At 37.1% G+C, this 22,652-nt stretch overlaps 1 protein-coding gene across 2 annotated transcripts in view; it reads right to left on the reverse strand.

Moving 5' to 3' along the window:
- The window catches only part of rbfox1 (RNA binding fox-1 homolog 1), a 216,779-nt gene that overhangs the window by 141,491 nt on the left and 52,636 nt on the right, over nucleotides 1-22,652 (reverse strand). For both annotated transcript variants that reach the window (XM_043235256.1, XM_043235260.1), the window contains exon 2: nucleotides 931-972. In XM_043235256.1, the coding sequence (XP_043091191.1) occupies nucleotides 931-972 (42 nt within the window). The remainder of the gene's footprint in view (nucleotides 1-930; nucleotides 973-22,652) is intronic.

Consider the following 22,652-nt stretch of genomic DNA (forward strand, 5'->3'; position numbering starts at 1 on the left):
TATATTAGTTTTTCAATGTTTTCATATTTCCAAGAGCCATTATTATTATTATTACTACTATTTAGAGAGGCCAATGAATATTTAAATACACATACCGTATACTCATTGCTGTTTTTAGTCCATATTTACTGCTCTAAATTACATAAGAAATGAAAAATATATGTATCATTAAAAAACAAATAAAGAAAGTAGTTGGTAGGAAAATGAGAGTGATGGGTGTGTATGAATAGGAAGGTCTGTGCATTAATCATATCAGCCCTATCAGAGTTAAAACCCTTCAACAAACCATGATAAATTACAGCACTGAGAGGGGACTGCAGCACCTCCGCTCTTGCACGCTGTACACATCCCTCCCATGATTCTGCAGGGCTGCACATACACACTGTGCGCTCTGTGAGCTCAAGGCAGAGCCGGCAGGACACACGGTCATCCCTCCACACAAATGTGGTGTTTCTGAAGAAGATGAAGATCTTTGGGAGGGTCTTCATCAAGACTGAAGCTGACACCTTTGCAACCCTGGTTTTTCAGGCCAGTGAGTGAGCAGAAGGGTTTGAGAGCCACTATTAATGTTTAATGAGAAGGCAAGGTAAGCTTTGTTGTATTTTTAATATGGACACAGCAGAGTATGAGGGAATAACGGGTTTCTGTATGAGAGTAAAATTGAAGTTTTTTTTTTTGTGCCTATTGATTTAATATCATCATCTTCTCGGCTGTGGATGCTGAAATGAACATGAAGGATACACAAAAATTCATTCCAAAGTCATTGTGATGAAATAATTTGTCTTTACATGAATGAATCGCAGTTTTGGGATAGCCATGGATTGATTAATTAAAAGGTCAATACCCACAACATCCAGAAGCACAACAGCGACACAAAACGCACACAAAACACAAACACACACAAAAAAGCAGCACCGAAGCATCACTTACCCTGAGCTGGTCCGTATCACAACTCATTGGTTGTCCTGGAATCTGTCAACAGAGACATACAAATTAGAGTAACACATTACACACCAAATACAGCACCTCCCTTCAGTAATTACAAGTCAATCATCGAGAGCGGGCTGAGGGGAGAGAAAATGAGATCTGTCAAAACTGAGGTTTGCAACATGGAACCATGCAAAAGGTGGCGAAAGCAGGGAATAAGACAGGCAAGACATCGTTCCCATGCTAGAAATGGTACACATAGCAATATTTCCCTTTTTTTTCTCTCAAATAATAAGAATGGTATAGAGCAAGTGGTTCTAAACTGGTTTTGCTTCAGGACACAGATTTTAGATTTGCATTCAAGTGGCAACCCAATACAGTACCAGGATTGTACCAAAAATACACAAATATATCCATACTGAAACAAGATTACCAGTGAATTTATATATATATATATAAATTGAGGTTGGTCATAGACAAAAAACCTGTTTTAAAAACCTGTTTTCACCTAAAAATGAACATACTGTCATCATCCACTCACCCTCAAGATGTTACAAACCTGTAAGCATTTATTTCATCTATTGGGAACAAAAGAAGAGGTTTTGAAGAAAAAAACAAAAAACAGTTGACGGTAGCCACCGACTTATATAGTGTGGACAAAATACTATGGAAGTCAGTGGCTACCATGAAATGTTTGATTACCAACATTACATTCTTCTTGTGCTCGACAGAACTCATACAAGTTTGGGACAACTTAAGGGTGAGTAAATAACAACACATTTCATTTTTGTATATCCCTCCGAGTATTGATTCGATTTAAAACAACGGTTTGTAAAAGTTCAAGCCTGTAGTAAATGTGAATTTTTTGGTGTGTATGTGTGACTGTACAGAAATACATTAATAAACATCTACAATACTGAACTTTAAAACAGAAATCCTCTTGAATTTTGATGGCTTCATGCTCTCGGCGAGCAGTCAGTAATATTGCACCAACTATGTTTATCAAGCGACTACATTAAATGTATTCCTTTAAATTAGTTTCGTTCGTGGATTTTGAGGATGAGGGGATGTCAAGCAACCTGTTCGTCTACTAGCTTCACAGACGGGAGAGAGGAGTTTGACTGGATGTGCAGCCTTTGATGTCAATAAAAGAAGATTACGGAAGCACTTCCGCTTAGCCTCGCTATACGAACTACGCATGAATATACAGTTTGAGCAACGCAAGCTACTGTAATACAAGAAGAAAGCTGCGACACATTTTTGGGTTGCAACCCACCAGCTGAGAACCACCGCTATAAAGAATCAAGTTGAATTCAATTGAGCAGAGTATTTCTACATGCCTCGATGCACAGAGTTTCTCAAACACTAATCAATCATACTCAACCCCCAAAGAGGAGGGGGAAGAAAAACATTTCTAATTTTGTTAATGCTTGTTGAGTGTTTGAAAGAGAACTACACAATTAAGAGATTAGGGTCTGGTTACGCTGAGAGGGTTCCTGGATATACCACTAATCTTTCCCTCATGCCTGCCGACAATACATCCATAATGCACTGGCCAATCTTCATTTAAGAAATAGAATCTGTGTTACAAACGCTCTCTTCAAATGTAATGATATTAACAGTTCCACTTTCCTCTCAGCCTAAAACACTTAGCTGTTTTTCAAAGTGTGCTCATTTCCCATTAGCCAGGCCACTGAGTGAAGCCGAATAAGATTTTCATCATTTAGTAACTGGACATAGCTGCAGAAAGACCCTAAAGAGGATTATGACCCACAGATAGACGGAATAAAGGCCAGGGAAATTGCTTTGATTTGATATGATATGAGAAAAAATGGATGCATTAACCTTGTCACCTCAAAATACCTGCGTATCAAATTAGTAGTAAGACTTCCGCTGATGGTTACTCGTTGCTTTTTGGAAGTTTATATCATGTTTTCAATTAATCGTGAAATTCTTTTAAAATGCGGGAACGACGTCAGCGATTTAAAAAAAAAAAAAAAAGGCTATGAACATTTTATACAAATACATGTTGTTTGCCTGTTAAAAAGGGAAAAGGAGAATAAATAGGGCACCACTAGGTTTGCTTGTAGAGTAGGAATTGTATTATTTAGCGCCGCTGACCTTAATGATGGCTCACTTGTTTTGGTAGCACTTTCCTTTCAGCCAACGGCCCCTAGCAGGTCGTTAGGAGAAGCTTCTCAATAGCTCTGGGGCACACAGCATGCTTCTGGATTCAGACTGCTGGCATACATTTTTATATATAGTCCTGTGCTGAAATCTGAAATTCAAACTATTTTTTTCTTCTCTGTTATTTTTAACAAGGACTGACAACTGCTGACATTCATGGTTTGTGTTTTTTATGTTATTATGTCATTATATCATCGTTACGGCTGTCAATCAATTACAAAATTTCAAGTAATTAATTTTGATGCAATTAATGTCACGATATGCTGATTATTTTACGCCGGCTATGGTACTTTTAATTGTCAGCATTTGCTCCCAAATGCAGATTATTTAAGGCAGAAGAATCAATCAGTGAACAGACAGGGTTTTTTTAGGGAAACACCCCTAGCAAAATTCTGATAACAAGAAGCTGATAACTACTGTGAATTTAGCGCTGACAGCTAATCAGTGGACTGTGTTGTAAATACAAGTAATATTATATCAATACATAATAGGTAGTACTGTTAAAAAAATATGGCTCATTAAATTCCAATGTACTTCCTTTGTTTTAGCAATAATAGTTTATTTTTGCTACAATAGCACTTTAACACTAATATATGTTCTTTTGTGTATATTATTTTCAGATCCATCTATTTGTGGACAACTGTGGAACTATGCAACTATTACAAAATGTTCAAACCTTCACTGATACTCCAGAAGTTAAAATTATGCTTTAAGAGCAGGGGGGAAACTGTTTTAAATAGATTGAAGATGTGTGAAGATTTTTATTATTTTGCCTAAATAGCTTGTTTTTTTAAGTACTGCCCTTTAGAAGCTGCAGCAGACACTTTCAATTTCAGTTCCACAGAAGACAAAATAAGTTCTGTTTACTTTGATCTTTAAATTCCAAAAGTTTTCACGCCCTTCTGGAGCACCGGTGATTGTTTGAAGCTTCTGTGATAGCGCGTATGAGTCCCTCGGTCGTCCTCAGTGTGAAAAGATCAGTCTCAAAATAATACAGTCAATGTTGGAAAGGGCTGAAATACTCAAAAGATGCTGGAAAACCAAAGCATTTGTGGGACCTGAAGGATTTGTCTGTGGATCATCCAGGTAACAACAAATTATTAAGAATCATGTGTGTGAGCGAGAGTGTGTGTATTTACGTCCTGTGTGTGTACTATTGTTCTGTGTGTGCGTGTGTTTACTCATTCTACCTCGTTTTAAATTTCATTTGTAGAAAACGTAAAACAAGAAAACTATTGAAGGACATTTTTCATCGATGAACATAAAATAAAATAATTCAAATTAGAATCCTTCTTATTATGTCGATATTGTAATTATTTACTTATTGTAATAATTTATATGGAATAAATAATTCACGTGGAAAACTGCTATAAACACACATAGGCTACATACGTGTGTGTGTGTGTGTGTGTGTGTGTGTGTGTGTGTGTGTGTGTGTGCTCCACGTGAACAATATAACAAGTGTGGACTGATACGTATCAAAATCCAATGTCAAAAATGGGTACATTAAGAGGTTACTTAAAAAGTAATTTATGTATTAAGTACACATAATGGTGAGGGGATAGGACTAACTCTAAATGGATTTAAACATATTTGTATTAAATAATGTTTTATACTTCATACATCATTGACAAATTGAACATGTTAAAATGACATTAACAATCATTACATGAACTAAATCCTATGCGCTGAATGGGCTCCGATAGCTCTCAGGATGTAAATTGTTTCAAGTTCGCGTTTCAAGGCTTCTCAGGCACACACGATTCCACAAAAGCCACGGCATACTGCGCGGAGATGGCCTCAAACCGCTCCGAAGAGGCTCTTGTTCGGTAATGATACTTTCCAGATGAAATCAAGGGGAAAACCAACAATAGTAGCACAAACAGCCCTCCTCCGTCTGAAAGGACAAAAGGACTCTCGAAGGGCTTGCTTATCCTTTACCTCTAATGGTCTGCTTCCCTCCTTTTCACTCAGAATACACACTCTCTCTCTCTCTCTCGGCCTCTTGCTGACTTACGTAGAGTACTTGAGAGAGACAGACAGAGATGGAGGGTAATACTGAACTGTTGTGGCACAGGATTGCAGGAGCGAGAGAGAGCAGGCCTAACTCAGTCCCTCAATGAGCTCTATAGGACTTACACATGCAGTGGAAAAAAAGGAAAAAAAAAAAGCAGAATGAAAAAATGTCAATAAGTAGCACTCTGCTGAGTACAAGCGGCAGAACACGGCCGAGCAGAATGACTTTATTAAGCTGACACAGAAGACTGCGCTCAGCCGGACCGATGGATGAGGGGGAAGAGCGCAAGACAGAGCAGAGGAAAGCATAACTGAAAACCAGAAACTAAACAAAGGAGGTCTGCATTGTGCTACGATTGAAAATCAATTCTCTGATAAATCGGCGAAAACTTCAGCAGAGCCTCAGAGATGGAATTAAAACAGGGCTGTTGCCACAGGTGCTACACATTCCTACAAACGTAATAATGTAGGATTTGACGCTCACCAAGAAAATAGCACTGCATATACATAATGCATTGAAGTCTGCGTCTGTATGCATTATAATAAAAGTTACAATTTATAACTGTCTTGTAAATTGAAATCTGGAATATTTTAGTTTGTTGTCAAAGAAGAATCTGATGCTATTTTAGAATAACTACACTGATTTTACTGAATCGACTTTAATCACAACCAAAACATCTGTATAGAGTATGTAAAGTCTGTATATATAGTCTGTATATATATATATATATATATATATTAAAATAAACCTCATAATTTCAACATTGTTTCTTGTAAAAGTTTTTTGAAAGATTACACTGCTTGATATCAGGACATTTAAAAAAAAAAATACATAAACCTATAATATTTTAGATATTATAAAAAAAGTAAATAAAATAATTGTAAAAAAATAAATACATTTAACAGCATTTTTGTTAAAACATTTTACAGTACTGTAGCTTTGCAGGTAGGTTTCTTTGAGACACAGTTCTGGATTTTAATTTAACATTATTTATGATGACATTAATCTCTACAAATGTATTATCAGATTTACTATAAGGCAATAAAAATAATTGTATACATTACACCATGTTACTATACTCTCATTGAGATACTATTATAGTTTTAATTAGTATTTTAAATCAGAAGTTATTTTTATATTTTCAATTTTCCTTTTACTAATTGCTAATTTTGTTGAGTGTGCATTTTTTGCATTTCTGTAATCTTTAGTGTGTATATATATATATATATATATATATATATATATATATATAATTTTTATTTTTTTCACTAAAATAAGCTACAGCATTATAAAAAAACATTACATAGGCATATACACATACATATCTATTTTAATTTTTCTTATTCTTATTATTTATTTATTTTACATTTTATGGTAATAACCCTGCATTACACATACAGCCTTGTTACTGCATAAAGCGACAGCTGACGCACTTGCAGTATCATTTAAGACTTGACAGGAAGCACTTGAGTCATGAAATCATAATATCCTCCAGGGAATAAAACATATAGCGATCCACTGATGTTAGAATAAAGATAAGTCCAAAATTGATGCCTGCAGTTCTCTATACACAGTTAAAATACAGCACTTTATTTCAATTAAAGCTATTGATGTTAGATCAAAGGTAATGCTAATAAAATGCTAACGGCATCTGTATTAGAAAAGCCATCTCAGTCCCTCTAAGCATCGATGAATACCTTTCTAAAATGTTTGGCTGAGAGAGAGCTATAGGTACTGCTAATTTATGCGCTGCTCCGAGGAATAATGAGAAAGGAGGGTGGGTGAAGGAAGTGCGAGCTGAGCCAGCAGAAATTCCCAATGCTGCAGTAGCTCTACTGAATCCTGCACTTTCACAACACTAAGCTTATCAGAGAGAGTGGAGGGGAAGAGGCAGCCAGATCTAAGCCTTTTAAGACTCTTCATCAATATTTGAATATCTGGACTGGCAGGGCCTTCATACATCTAGGTGCACGGTACAGACTGCACTTTTGAGGACATCAGAGAGAAGTCTAGGGTCTGCAGCGGATGTGGCCAAAGCTGTTGAGAGAAAACACACCTATACTGTGGTTCCCCCGCACTGGACGAATCCGACTAATACAAGGCCGTAACCTCCACAGACATTCAGGGAAAAAAACATCATCTAAAGATTCAGATTAGTGCCTGACAATTTATGCTTTCCAGTTTTCCAGTTCGCTGTGCATTCCGATTCATCTCAATCTATCTACAGTTGGATTATTTTGATTAGGTTAAAAAAGCCAAAAACTAATACAATAGCTAACACACTAAAATAAAATGAGCTATCTATTACATAATGATAATTAATAATAATATTTTTTTCACAAAACTAAATAGAAATCCATTTTTATATTTAATATATGAATATTTTCTGTAGTAATTTTTTCCAAAAATAGGAAAAGTAAGGGAGAACACTACTAATCCAACGTTAATCCGTCTTCCTTCTTTGTATATTCCATTATTCTGGATCATTAAAGGGAACGGAATGTGGCAATTGAGACAAAACTTCATTCGAAGATTGCAGATTAAATTACGAATCATAAAAACAATTACCACACAGGGGTGATTAATAAAGTAACATCAAACACTAAGTTACAAATGGTGTGTCCTCAGTGTCGATCCAAACTTGCAGAGGAGCAAGGATTCTCTCTTGCGATATTGAGTTTGGGGCTTAAAAGCAAAATGATGCTGTCGATACAACAGGCAGGGTAAAAAAAAAAAAAAAAAAAAAAAAGCTGCATTCAGCGCTCATTAATCTATAAACCTTCATCAGCCCGGGCTGCAGGTTCACATAGCCTTCCCTGACACTGCCTCACAAGAGATCACACTCACTGATGGATCCTGCTTTGTTCTTGCTGATCCACCACAATTACCCCAACTCTTCTTCTAGGCTCAGTTTGAACAAAATGGCAAAACAGAGGCCAATTTGCTCGCTGCTACCCTTCCCCCAAACACACATACACATGATAGCGGAGAAACATATGCTGGGACTTCTGGGACCTCCGATGATCCCTCTCGTCAATCGAGCAATGTTTCTTATGTATACAGCTGTTAAACTGCTGCTGAGGTTCATACTAATCCAACATACTGCACATGCATTTGCTGGATTCTTTAAGGGAAAATGGCGTCTTTCTTTTTTTCTTTTATCGTGCTTGATAAAGGGGATAGAAGGGGTAATTACACGAAGAAAAATACATAAAAAGGTTTGCTTTGAGTTTATAAATATTAATTATAATATAATAATATTTATAAATAACAATTTTAATAATTGTAATTATATATAATGACCATGTTTTGTAAATGTTTTGTAAAATTACATTTCTATCTATTTATCTTATTATATTTATTATTTATTTATCCATCCCTGCACACACACACACACACACACACACACATACATACAAAACCATAAAAATAACTATCCTAAATAAATATCCTAACAATTTTGTGATATAAAGGAATCAAACTATATATATATATATATATATATATATATATATATATATATATATATATATATATATATATATATATATATATATATATGCATTATAATTCTGCCTGCTCTCCCTTGCTTTATAGAGATGGTAATGGGCAAATATTCATTTTTATTTTCTCCTTTTGTCAGAGGAGGTTCCTTTCAAAAAAGGAACATGTAAGAGATGACTGCAGCATTGTCTCCAACCTTTCAGTCTCAATGGGAACAAATTTATTCTAATATGCAGGACAACCTTTGTCCTCTTTTTGGACAACTGGTTTTACACAGTCAGAATGAACCCTACTTTGATGTTTAATTGAGGCTCTGATCCCCCAAACACTTAAAGGGGGGGCTTGGGAATTAGAGTCTCCCTCCCTGTGCCGGTTCCCCTCACTCCGCACAGCTTCAGATGCTTTATTTTGACAGGCTAAGCAGAGAAATACCAGTACAGAATACATCAAGTTCTCAATTATTGGATTATCTCGAAGTGATATCATTACCACAGAACATTCTCTGCAATCATTGATTGCATTTTTCAATTTATTTCACGATTAATGCAAGTAGCCTGACCGAACAATTGTCTGATGAGTTCTGGAACCCCATCAATATATTCTCCTGGCCCACATGAGCAGTCTGTGTGTTTTATAGCTCGGGCAAAACATTTCTCATCCCTCCTGTCTCGTGTCTCTCAATTATTCTAAAGGACTACCAATCTCATCTAGCAGGTAGATAGACCATGTGAATGAGAATTACAATTTTGAATGCAAATACACTGAACTGAATGCTATTTTATCACATGTCAGGGGAAGCTGCTTCGGGGAATGCTAATGCAGTCCATCTTGTGGCCAGGCATCAGCTCTCTTTCACAAGTGCCTTAATCAAACAGCTACTCTGGAAATCATGTCACTTCATTTTCTACTAGCACAATATCACAATTAAAGAAACACAGGGGTGGATTTCATATCATTTCTACTTTGGTTCGGGCAAACGTTCTGTGGCAATTATACATATGCAACTTGAAATTTAATAAGACATATTCCATGCTTCTTTCTTCGTTTTGGTATTTTTGTTAGCTTTTGTAGCTAATTTACAGTATACTGTTGAAATGTCTTACAATGCATATAGTCCTTTTTGAATAAATTGGGGCCTGTACTTTTTTTTATATTCAGAAGGAAACGGACCAATAAAGACATTTACAATTTTACAAATTGTATTTTGTTTCTATTTGAAATGCTGTTCATTTGAAAATGTTGTTCCTTAAAAGAATCATAAAAAATTGTGTAATGTATTAGATTCCACAAAATTTTGAGATGCCGTTTGAGCATCAAATTAGCATATGTGAATGATTTCTGAAGACTGGAGTAACAGCTGCAAAAACCTAATTGAGAAAATTCACAATATAAGTTTTTACTGTATTTTTGATCAAATAAATGCAGCCTAAAAATCACCTACACTTAAAATCTGTGCAATGCTAAATCTTAACTCTATGACAGTTTTCTGATATTTAATTCTTGATTAGGATGGTTGTGCTTTGTCAGAATGGTATTATTTCGTAAAAGTGTTTCTTCGTTGATGGCTACAGGTGCTAATTACATTGGTAAATCATTTATGCAGAGGCAGACAAATGGATGGCAGGGCACTGAGGGGCTGGCGGAAAGGTCTCAGTTACAAACGATGTGAGATAAATCATCTGCTCGCCATTTTCACACACATCATGCAATTATGCGCTCAACACATGAAATCTGCTTAATCTAGTTAATTTACGTGATACATCGCAGAAACAACATCCCCAATGAACGAACGAGGAGACCCTTGGCGTGGTCAGCGTGAGCATACGGCAGAGTCTTCTGCAACTCTCTATCGAATGAGACGCCTATAATGCAGTGAATAATTACTCTGTACGGACTGCTCTGGTGTTAGCAGGCAAGCGGCAAGTTCAGGCACACACCCCTCCCATAACTCAGACGAGAACAGCTTTCCGGAGGAAAGAAAAACTGCTGCTACGGCACAGCTTGGAGACTTCAGGATTTATTTGCCATTTTCTCCATCAGTTATCCCATTTCTGTTGCCGTCAAATATACATGGATTGTGCCAAACTTTTAAAATGATTGGGATGGCACAGCACCATCAAAGTCACTAAGAAACCATCCAAAATGCACTAAGCCTCAGAGCCAGGAGAGGCCAGCGCAAAAAAACCCTGCCAGAGCATCTGAGCTATTCACCACTTAAAGCAGATAAAACAATAATGATTTCAGGATGGGTTTAACTCACTTTTTTGTTACTTGTCAGAGGCATTTTTTCATTGCAACACACATTTAACGCACGCATTTATGATCATAACGTAATCATTGCTTTACTGTGTTAATTTTTTTCTGCTTGAATGAACGCATGACACTTACTACCTGCTAGTGAAATGAATACATGACTAACTGCATGATCTGTGTTATATTAGAACTGCTAATTTCTGCCATATGGACATTATGTTGATGTAACAAATTACTCTAATTTTAACACAGAAACATGCTGTTTCGAAATGTTATGTACTGTAAAAAGCGTTCTATAAATAAACGTGAAATGAACAGAAATGAATTGAACTTGACAATAATTGTCTACATAATGTACACTATAATATATACTAAAACTTGGTGTAGGATTTACTTAAAAAATTTTCACATAGAAACTGCTAGTAAAATTCACTAATGATTAGGCTACAAAGACATTGAATTTAAATGTGAAATTTTCTTTTATCATCTTTTATCTGTTCTATGTATGGGGTATATGAATATGAAATATGTCAAATTCAAGTAGCAGGAAATTGTTATCGAACAGCAGTGGAACATGGAAATCTAAGCAAACGTCTTAAAACAATTAAATGACTTGAATAGTTTTGTAAATCCTTCAGCAAATTAACCTCTGATATATCAAATGAAAGACTTTAATTTACATGTTAACTTATGTGAACTAACATCACAATTCAATTTGAGATTTATTTTTTTCCTTTGACACTGTCATCTTTGGTTTTATCACTTACTCTAAAGTCGCTTTAAAACAGTTATGAAAGCCTTTACAAATGAAAATAAAAAGCTACAAATAAAAGTGACTTGAAGGACCGCCAAATTCAATGTCTAACCTTCTGACTTTCAAAGACCATTTCTAATAAAGTTATGCTGGAAGATAATCACTGCAAGAAATCCTAACCACTCTCTCACTGCTTCCATTCATTTATGCAAAAGACAAAGAGGAACGTTTCCCGAGAAGAACCCTTGATTAAAAGAGGAAGTAAAAATAATGATTAGTTGGGGTTTGGTCAATGGCGAGTGATTTAGATGTTTACAAAGGTGTCCACAGCAGCCACATATGCGATCATTTACCAACACAGATAGAAAGTGCTTTCCCGGAAGGAGTAATTTCATAGCACTCATTTATTCATTACGTCCATAGCAACCTCTTAAGTGCATCCAAAGCTTTTTAGGCCAAGCAATGAATTGCGCTGGCAGTCACATGGCATCAGCATCGTTCAGTAATTCTGCCGGGTTACTGTGAGCCGCGGTCAAACACGAGCGAGGCTACTGAGATTGGTGCCGCAGTTTCACTCCCAGCCAATAAGCACAGGCCGAGACTTATGGAGCAATTTGCATGGCATTTGGAATGGATTGGAGGAAAGGAGCATTAACATTTTGTGATGCATTTCCTGCCATGAGTTCACCAGGTTTCTGCACATGTAGCACATGCTCACTCACTCATACTCATACACCCACACCGTGATGCGCAATAAGGTTGATGCAAGCTTTGGTTGTCAGGGAAGTGTTACATGACTGAGCCTCATCCTCTCTGGAGGCGACTTTGCAGAGCCACAAATTCAGCCACTGAGGCCCGCTGTCATGCTTGAGAGGGAAAATCAAGAAACATTTGGATCTCCCTACGCCCCTCTCCCCTTTTTACTCCTGGAAATCCCACTTAAGAGAAACCACCGTAAAAGACTCAATTTACTCTTAAAGGTCAAATATCCAGTCACCACTGAGGAGGCTAATTAAGTGGCCTTCAAAGCTCTCCGAGTCCATCTGAATAGATAATATAACTGATTTGGTACGGGAGCTCCTTTGCACATGGAAACAAAAAAAATGACTGCTATCTAGTTTGCATGCTGCTGACATTAAGTGTTCTCAATGGAATGAATCTTATGTCAAGCAAACATAATTATCATACTGTCTGCCATTAGAGCTTTATATCAGAAACAAAACAAAGAAATTGTATTTTAAAAAGCAGAATTAGTTATTTACTGGCATGGATTTAGAGCTGCCTACACATACTGTACAACAAAGATAAAAAAGGAACAATTATGTAGGCCCTTAGAGCAATTTCAGTCTGAAGAACCATTGATCCACAACAAAAATCCATGCAGGCCTGCCATCTCTCCACAGACTCTGAGCTGGGGGAAAATACAGAACTACCCATAATTTTAAGTAGTTAAACTAGATTCAAACTAAAAACCTGTTCCAGGGTGGCAATAAGTGTATCCTAAATGAACTAAGATGGAACCCTTGGAATATTCTTTAAATAAATTTAAAGTGATTATTTTCTGAATGAACCAGTTCACTAAAATTAATAAAATAAGTGTAACCAAATATGACATGGAAATACGAAATCATACTACTCTTGAAATCAAAACAGCTTGATAACTGAGACTGTTAAGGTTTATGGTAGATTTTGAATTTTTTGGTGGCTTTGTCCACCCACTGCTAAGACATATTTATATGCAAACACCATGTAGAAGTGACTTTTGAATACAATGCCCCCTTTAACATTTTTTTTTAAGATATTCTAAGGCTTCATCATTTTAAAGATTAGTTTTTCATCTAATAATGAAATCTTACTTTACTACAGCTTTATTAAATACAATAATTTTTAATTGTTTTCATTTTAATTTGAGAGCGCAACATATTTTAAGCAGATTGTTTGCTTGTGTGTAAAAGCTGTATGCAATTCAGGGTTACAAAAACAAACATTTTGGAATACCAAGTAGTATGTTACTGAAAATGTAGTATGTTACTGAACCCAGTTTTGAACAGCTGAGCTATCGTCAAGATGAAAAATGCAGTTTGCTACTTTTACTTAGCTAACTCTCCGACATTGTGCATTACGCCACCACCTTTAGCTCCACACTAGCATTTGCCGCAGCGTACTGAAATTCTCAGTGAAGACGTCCTCCCTCTAGAGCAACATTCTCTCCACCTCTCACCACCCCACACTGCTCTTTAGTGTCCGGATTGTCCACACTGCCATTTGGCCGACCGACCAGAGCCTGTCTCCTGCGGTGGGGGTGCGGCTCTTTCCTGGGCCGTAGGGGCTCAATTAACTGCAGAACAATGGTCGCACTTCTGCCTCCCGCAGCAAAGCTGCCAGAGCAGGAATGTGGGCTCTTTAATCTCTCTACCCTGGGCAGGCATTTCAGCTGCTGCAGCCTCCAGGACCCACGCATGCACCTCCAGATACCACGCAATGCACGCTATTACACATTCAAATCCATGTGGGCTGCACTGAGGGAATTCTTGTAAAACATGCCAGCTGTCTATGCACAAACCGGAGGTTTGGATGGGCTATTTAAAATCAGAGATGAATATTGATTCTATTGATCGTGTCGTAGAATCTAAAACAAAAAACGGTGGGGATACTTCACAGAAAGTGTGAGTGCGCCATGGAGACAAATCATCTATATGGGATTCGTTTTTTTTTCGCATCATAAAATGCACAACAAAAGGGATTGTGGTTAATTACAGGAATATCTGCTGATGCCGTGTATTTTCGGAGGAGGCTCGGTTTCTGCTACATTTGCGCTGGCAGATGATGTCATAAAGAACATGTGTGGTGCTGGCAGGTGATGTCATAAAGAGCCTGTGTGGTGGGTTGAAGTGGGTGTCAGCTTTTCTGCAGGTAGGAGTCTTAGAAAGTGCTTTCTGACAAGACTGCAAGTCTGTTTCTGGATACAAACACAAATGCTTGGATCTGGAAGGTGGAAAGACTCTCGCTTCGTGCCTGGCATTGGTATTAGAGTGCTGATATATATTTAATAGCTCACAAAATCCTCCCCGTATCCACGGTTCTGGAAGTCACAGGTCACTTTCGGTCACATCAGCAATGATCTCCACACCTGAGATGTACAATACAGCCAGGGTGAGGGGTTAGATGATCACGCAGTATGCTGTCTTCAGATTTTGCCCGCTTTCTCCACCAACAAATTATTCTGCGTCGTACGCTAAGAAATAAATACCAGGGGAAGGGCCAGTTGTTGTTCAGCCAATCACTGCAGCCAGTGTTCAATCACCTATAAAGAACATCTCCATAAAAAAAAAAAAAAAAAAAAAAATCAGCCTCGCCACATCCATCCTCATCCCCGTAATGACAATTTCATCTCCACACCTTGCTTTCTTTAATGTTTCCCATCATAAAACCCCTTCAGCATGTGAGAACTCCTGAAGCGGCATAAAGCTAACATGATGGTGGGCCGCATGCACGTGTGACCCTAATTAAGAATCGCAAATTACCACCCCATTCCTGCTTGTGCATGTCCAATAATCCCGAACTTAATATTCCATAAAAAGAGCTCCGCATGACTTCCCGTCACCCCTGCACCCTCGCGATGTATGTCATCCTGCTTTTTATTTAAGAAGTCAATATACCATTGTACGACAGTAGACATTTCTGACACAAATTATGTTCACCGCTGGATGAGCCTCTCTTTTTCAATTCTTTATTGATTGTACCAGCTCATAAAAAAAAAGAACGGAGGGGTGCGGGCGCTAGGAATTGGAAAAGGGTGGACTGCTGACTGGGACTATTTTCTTTGTCTGGATAATAAAAATGCTACTTCAGGACTTAGAAGGTTAAGTTCTAATGAGTATTTTGGATTGCGTGCGCCTGTTTAATGGCCTCATAAAGCAATGCTTTGCTTGGCTAATAGAGGCAAGCTCACAGGCGAAAATTCCCCGCTTCTTTTTGTTAAGAGCTGCAAAAGTGCACCATGTGGGACGGATAAATAATTTGAAGAGCGGGAACATGCCAATCATAAAACTCATTTGCCTGGCTGGACCATGCACTATGGAGTATTATCTTGTTAATGGTGATCAGCAGGTGATGTGTCAGTGGGTTTCTAAAGAGGTTTATGTGCAAAATCACCTAACGGTTGATCCTGAATTATACCGACCAAAAACCAGATGACTTGTAAGATTCCCTTTTAAAGGATTGGGATGAGTTTTCTAAAGTGGGAAGAGCTCATTATCAGACAAGAACTGCATAGAATCGCTCCTACTCATGCTTGCGCTGTAGGGTTTGTCAGTGAGGTTCAACAAGAGTGTTGTGGGCAGGACAGCTCTATAACTGTATGGAGCATATGCAGAAACGTAGGGCTGAGAAGATACACCATTAAAGTTTAAATCAGGAGCCTGTGACATGCAATCAATCCCCCAGCCAAGCCACCCTCCACCTCCATCTGCCACAATCTCGCAATTAACTTGTCAAAATATTTAGCGCAAAAAATGATGCATTAGAACCTATGCGTCGTGACATTCTGCTCTGCAGACATGGCGCATTAATAACCGTGAGAAAGTTTTGGTTTGCCGCAAGGAATACTTTACACAGTACTTCCTCTCCGGTTCAAATGACTCATCATAAAGGGGATTTACCCTCAAGCAGCATTAGATTTGGAGAGGGCCAGAGCAGATGTATCGAGGTGGAAGGCATTGTGTCTTGATAAACTAGGATTACGCCATGGCTTACCACACTGAAGGGAAAAAAGACCCTTCACTTGCATTTGCCTGAAGGAATAGATGCGGAGATCAGTAAATCAATAGGTCTGGATGACGTTAATGAAAATAAAAAACAAAACAAGCTTTCTTGATATGCATTTGAAAAATTGCACTAATAAAATATCATCCCTGCCCCGCACAGGCAAACAAGCAAGATATATAGCCTATGTTTCAATTATCTGCAAGATGTACTTAAAATCAATCGGATATTTATGATGATGACTTTTAAACTAGATTTGCATTTCCTGGAGGAAATACCAGCACTTTCAATGCCGCAAAAGATAAGTGTTGAAGTTTTATGTAGTTTATGTTTTGGGTTTTGGTTCTGCGTAGTGAAATGCAACATTTCCTTTGTCAATACACTGATAATGCATTGTTTTAAGGTGACTACACCCAAATAGGGCACCTACAAATGATTACACGTAAACAAGGAAGACTACATTAATTAAAGCTCTATAAATACTGCTAACAATTAGATTTGGAATGCTAAATACTCCAAATCAACTGAATACTTTCAACACTTGTGGCTGTAAAATAAATGCACAAATCAGTATGCAGTAATGGTAAATATTCTGTTCACGTAAATTAATGTAATATTGTATAAGTATTGTATAAGTATAACATTTCAAAAAATTTATAAGTGAATAAAGTGTGTATAGGTAATGTATGTATTGAATTAAATTATATTAAATATAAATATTTTGATGCCTTGTAAGAAACGGTAAGGGTATTGTAATAAATGCTATTATGAAATGCTCAAGAAGCATAAGAAACTGACCATGTGTATTCCTGAAAGTCAAAAAATGGCAACCACTGACTCGTATGAATTAAAGTCAGAATCAAAAACACACTACTTCAGGGTTTTAGGTTTGTTCAAGCGCCTTCCATCAGTCTTCCGGCAGCCAGTCCAACCCCCAGAAGCTCTCTGCCACTGAAATATGTCAATGCAGGTATGAAGAATTCAGGGTAAGATTTTTGAGAGGTGTCTGCAGAGATAGCACATTCTCTTAGAAGGCCAGCAGATAGAAGATCAATATTCCCACACAACTTTCTTGTGATTAATTTTTAATGGGCAGAGGAACTTCTCCCTTATAAAATGTAAATGGCTTTAATGTTAAATGCAAAGGGAATGACACCTTGATCAGTCACCCTTTCCACTTGCTTTTCAGGAGATAGTGACCAGCAGAGTTGCTTGATGACATCTTTCTCTCCCTTCTCCCTCCAGAGACCCTCAAAGTGCTTTGCACAACCTTCACCTCCTCCTTCACCACCTCCCCGCAGCCACCCAAAAGAGGCTATTCCCTCTCCAACCACATCACACGCTGCTGTACAGTGGTGCTACAGGTAATAGTGAGTTTGGCTGAAGTGGGTGGATATGTCTGAAGAAAAGAGATGGATCTTCTCCAGCTCCAAATTTATTCTGTGGAGGTTGCTTGGAATCCAAAGTTCCAAACTACAGCGGCTCTTCAATGGAACAGCAAAAGACAATGTTCCCTTTTCTAAAGTCCCATATTGACTTAATCAAGTAAATTAAGTTTTTGGATTTTTTTTTTTTACACTTAACAAAGATAAAGCTAGCAAAGATAAAGTTTTTTTAGCAGGTGGTAAAACAGCAATCCTTTCTTGAGCACACCCCTAAAAGATTCTCCATCTAAACTGCAAGGACAAAACAAGATTTTTCTATTGATACGGCTGTCAGGTTGACAGTTGAATATGTACAAATCATGGGCTATAACAAAAGATTTCCGAGTATAACCGAATCTTCGTGCTTGTACATCTGCTTTCATAGTAGCACACAAAGATCCCAAATGATATATCCCTGTCAACAAAAATAACAGCTTGTGTGGGGTTGGCATTTAAGCCTTTTTACAGTACCCAAAACGGTTGTTAAATCTGACCTATAGTGAGTTACCGCTAGTAAGGTGCAGAATCCAAAATGTATTGATTTTACGTCCATTTCATCGGAAAGGGGCCACATGAGAATATTCCCACTCTTACAGCCAAAAAAAAAAAAAAAAAAAAGATTTCACAGTAAAATCAGAGGAAGAGGCAGTAACTTATGAGAGTCCAGTTTAAGAGATTTGCTCAACAACAAGGTTTAATTCCAACGGATCCCTCAATAAAAAAAATGGTCAGTGTGAAAGATTCAGCCAGTTAATTGAACCCTTGTGTTTGCCAATCACTTGCAATTGATTAACGGCTTGTAAACAAACATTTAGTGATGTAGCAAATTCTACAAAAAATAAACAAATCAAGTTTTTCATACTTATCCAGCACAAAAAAAAATGTTGTAAAGAAGATTTTTTTCTGAGCCATAAAATGACATTTGTCGTCCATTTTAAGTTTTAGCACCGTTATTATGGTACTTTGATCGGTCAGCAGAACATTACTTTTTGTTGAGAGCTGCATATGTAAATGAAACGCATAAAAAGCTGACAGGTTTATGCCAGCATGAAATCTGTAACATTCAAATTTAAATAGTGACATAATGCAGGCATCAGCAATTCAAGAGTTGAGTATTTTTGTGATTTAAAAAACACCTAAAACTACTGTTCTACATTGTGATATTTAAAGAAATACAAATATGTTTAAGAAATCTGTTCATGTTTTTTGAGTTACACTTTAAGATATCCTTGTTGCAGTGTGATGTATAAGTACAGGCAAAGTTAAACACGGAACCTTAATATAAAGTGTTATCATTTTTTGTAGCAAATAAAAAATGGCAATGTTTTTGTGTTGAAAATAACTGTAAATTGCTATAATAATAACTCTTAAAAACAGCAACATGCTTTAAACTGTTCATGTTTATGAAACCAGTGCAAATTTTCGTATGTCGTACTGATGTTTCAGGTTAGTTTTGCTTTTGTAGGTCACGTTGTGCAAAGCTACCTCGATATCTTGTCTGCAAAAATGGTTAAAATAGCCTGATCTGAAAAGAAATAGTAAACAAGCAGGTCATGCCGTCACAAACAGGATAGTTCATCGCAAAAGAGCCCACCAGGAAACTGTAAACAGTGGTAAAATCATAAAAAAAGAACGAGTTATATGAGAAACTGGCCCACAAATACCGCAATGAATAAACAGCAAAAATTTCAAATACCTGCTCACTGACATTTACAAAAATAATAGCTAAAAGTGCACATTCGTGAAACTGAACTAAATCCCACGGTGACAATTAGTCCCAGTCTCCTCTATGAAGTACTGTACCACCAGCCAGTACAAACCACAAGCATTTACGCCAAATTCCAGCATTCATCACCCCTCACAGGTGACTCACCAAACCGTTCGGTACCCGTTCCCCCAGCATCCGGGGAGCATGATGTATCTGCTGTCTCCGTTCAGTTAATGAAAAAGAGCGGCCTGTCCCTTAGAACGCATGCTGGTGGGCATAATTGGATTGCAACTCGCCTGCAGTTTAGCCTCCTGCTTAAAGCCCCACTCCATGACAGAATGCAGAAATAAGTGTGCGCTTTACGCTCTCTATTAGTTCGATTTATTCTGGGAGTTTTGTCTTATTGGGAAAGAGACACTTCAAAGGCACGGGCCTACGGAGGAGTCGTGCTACATAGGAAAAGCAGGTTATTCCACAAACCTGACAGAGAGTGTGTTAATTAATATAAACCTAAATAAAGGTAGAGAGGAAGATAATCTAATGGGTTTCAGAGGGATATTATGTTTATTCTAAGCGCAGAGGATGCAAAACCCCAGAGACGAACAGGTACGCGTGGTTATAGACAGAGACAGATGGATCACAGAGACGCTCAGAAATTAGAACGGGGCCGGAGACAGAGGCCCACTGCAGTTCTGGAGCTCTAAACGTAGAGATGGCAGAAGAAAGGCCGCGAGCATGCGTTCTGCCTGCGCTGCCTTTAAAGAACACGTGAGGGATTACTGTACGCTGCATCCTGTTCTGTACATTCATCAATTCACGCAGGGGAAAGCAAAGAAATGACAGACAAATATATTATGATGTCAAACATCAAAGATTCTCTGCATAATTCCAACGGAATTCTGCTTAAGTACGGGATGAATTATTGCTGCCTGAATTATGTGATTCCTCAGCATGTTACCCACAAGAGGTGATCATATATATATTTCTGTCTCTTTCCATGAATAGGCTACAAAATGGGTTCTGAATCTCTTTAAAAGTATTGAAGGGAAGGGGTTGCTTAATTCTCAGAAAATAAGTGACTTTGAAATATTATCAAATATCAAAATAAAATAATAATACAATAAGCAACAGGATTACATCATTTACAGTTTTATATATATATATATATATATATATGTATATATAAACACACACACACACACACATATATATATATATATATATATATATATATATATATATATATATATATATATATATATATATATATATATATATATATATATATAGTGTGTGTTTATATACAGCATACATTATTTTTACTTCTAGAACAGGAATGCACACAATACTACAACTATACTACAGCATACCATAACATAAAAACATGTAATTTATATCTTGTTAACAAAAGAAGGTTTAACATTGAAAGTATTCTTGTGACATGGATAATAAATCATCTTTTTCAATGCCATCAGCTTTTGCGCATAATTATTTTTTTCATAGTTATCCGAGAAGCAGTTAAAGCAAAGTCGCTGTGCTTTGTGTTGGTTGTTTCATCAACACAGGCATAAGGACAAGATTGCAGTTCTTTAATGTCATAGCAAGACACCAGTTCACTCTGTGCAATAAGCTATAATCAAATTACAGATTTCAATATCTGTCTCTAAACGATTAAAAACATGTAAAAGAAGATTAACCGCGAGAAACCGTGAAAATTAACATTCTAAGAAAGATGCAAATTCCATTTGGATACATCATTCATCATTTGGGCAAACTCAGAAATATGTGCGTGGTGTGCACTTCTTGCTACTACAATCTGATTATGCCCAATAAATTCTGAAAACACTGAGGCAATATTAATCTCGTGGAACAATGCTGTTTCAAATGCAGATTCTTGTAGATATTTCCTTTCTGCTAGTGGGTATCATGCAGTATTAATGAGACTATATGTAATCGACACTGTATAACCCCATGCTATACAGAAATTACAAGAATACATTTGTATAAGTAGAACAACTGCTTTTAATCTAATCCGTGGCTGCAGAACTGCAACACCAAAGAAAAGTTTGTCTTTTAAAGTTTAAAGTGCCAGTTCTGAAGACATGCTGTGCAGTTCTTCGTGGCATGTATTTAAAACACTGTGACTGAGATATTCACTTTTATGATACAACAAGCATGTGTGACTCATATGTGAAGTATGTATGTACACACTCCGAACTTGAGCAACTACCCATACACTGTACTGTCTTGAAATACTGTGGTATCACGATTAACATGATACTTTTTTTGTAATGCAGCCAATTATATCATTAAAGTTTTGATTTAGTTTGATTCTACTAGGCTTTTCAAGCTACACTTTGACTGATAGTTTTTTTTGCATTGATGTTTTCATGACATATCTGGCTCTATACATATGGCTTTTCTAACTTAGTAAACTTGTAAACACCTGATACAGCTTGTGCTTGCAATGGAGTACGGATCAATATTTAATTTATGTCTATTTTATATGAAATAGAGTTAACACTAATGCCACGGTATGTACAACAAGCAATGTAACGAAGGTATTGCCCGATTCAAGTTCATCTGTTTCGGATTAAATTGAATGGCCTTTTAGCACCACTCACTGGACATTTCAATTTTAAAGTGTCAAGAAACTGGCAAGAAGCAATAGACTCTTATTTAATTTGGCTGAAGTCTTGAAGCACTTACGTGATAGGTAAAAAAATAGGCTATATTTTACAGAAATGTAGGCTATATTTTCATTTCATTTATCATGGATTAAATCAACATAAAAAGAACACACTAAAATCCTTCCTTTCAACCTCCTTTGAATGTTTTTTGTTCTTCCTTTCCATCATCTTCTTCCTCTACATTAGTGCTTCCCCTAGCATTTTAATGGCGGTGTTATTTCAAAAACTCAACCTATAAAAGGAAACATAATTAGACTAGGATTTCTAATTAGCTTGCCCTTCTTAGAATTGGATTCGGCTGCCTCTCCACACCCATTACGATGCGTAAGCTGAAAAAATGTCATCTCAATTTAAGAGGTAACGTCAGCAACTTGCACTTCATAGAGGCAGAGGAGCATTTTGCAAACCTCTCTCTTTGTTCTCT

The sequence above is a fragment of the Puntigrus tetrazona genome, chromosome 3 (assembly GCF_018831695.1).
Source record: "Puntigrus tetrazona isolate hp1 chromosome 3, ASM1883169v1, whole genome shotgun sequence".
Taxonomy (NCBI): Eukaryota; Metazoa; Chordata; class Actinopteri; order Cypriniformes; family Cyprinidae; genus Puntigrus; species Puntigrus tetrazona.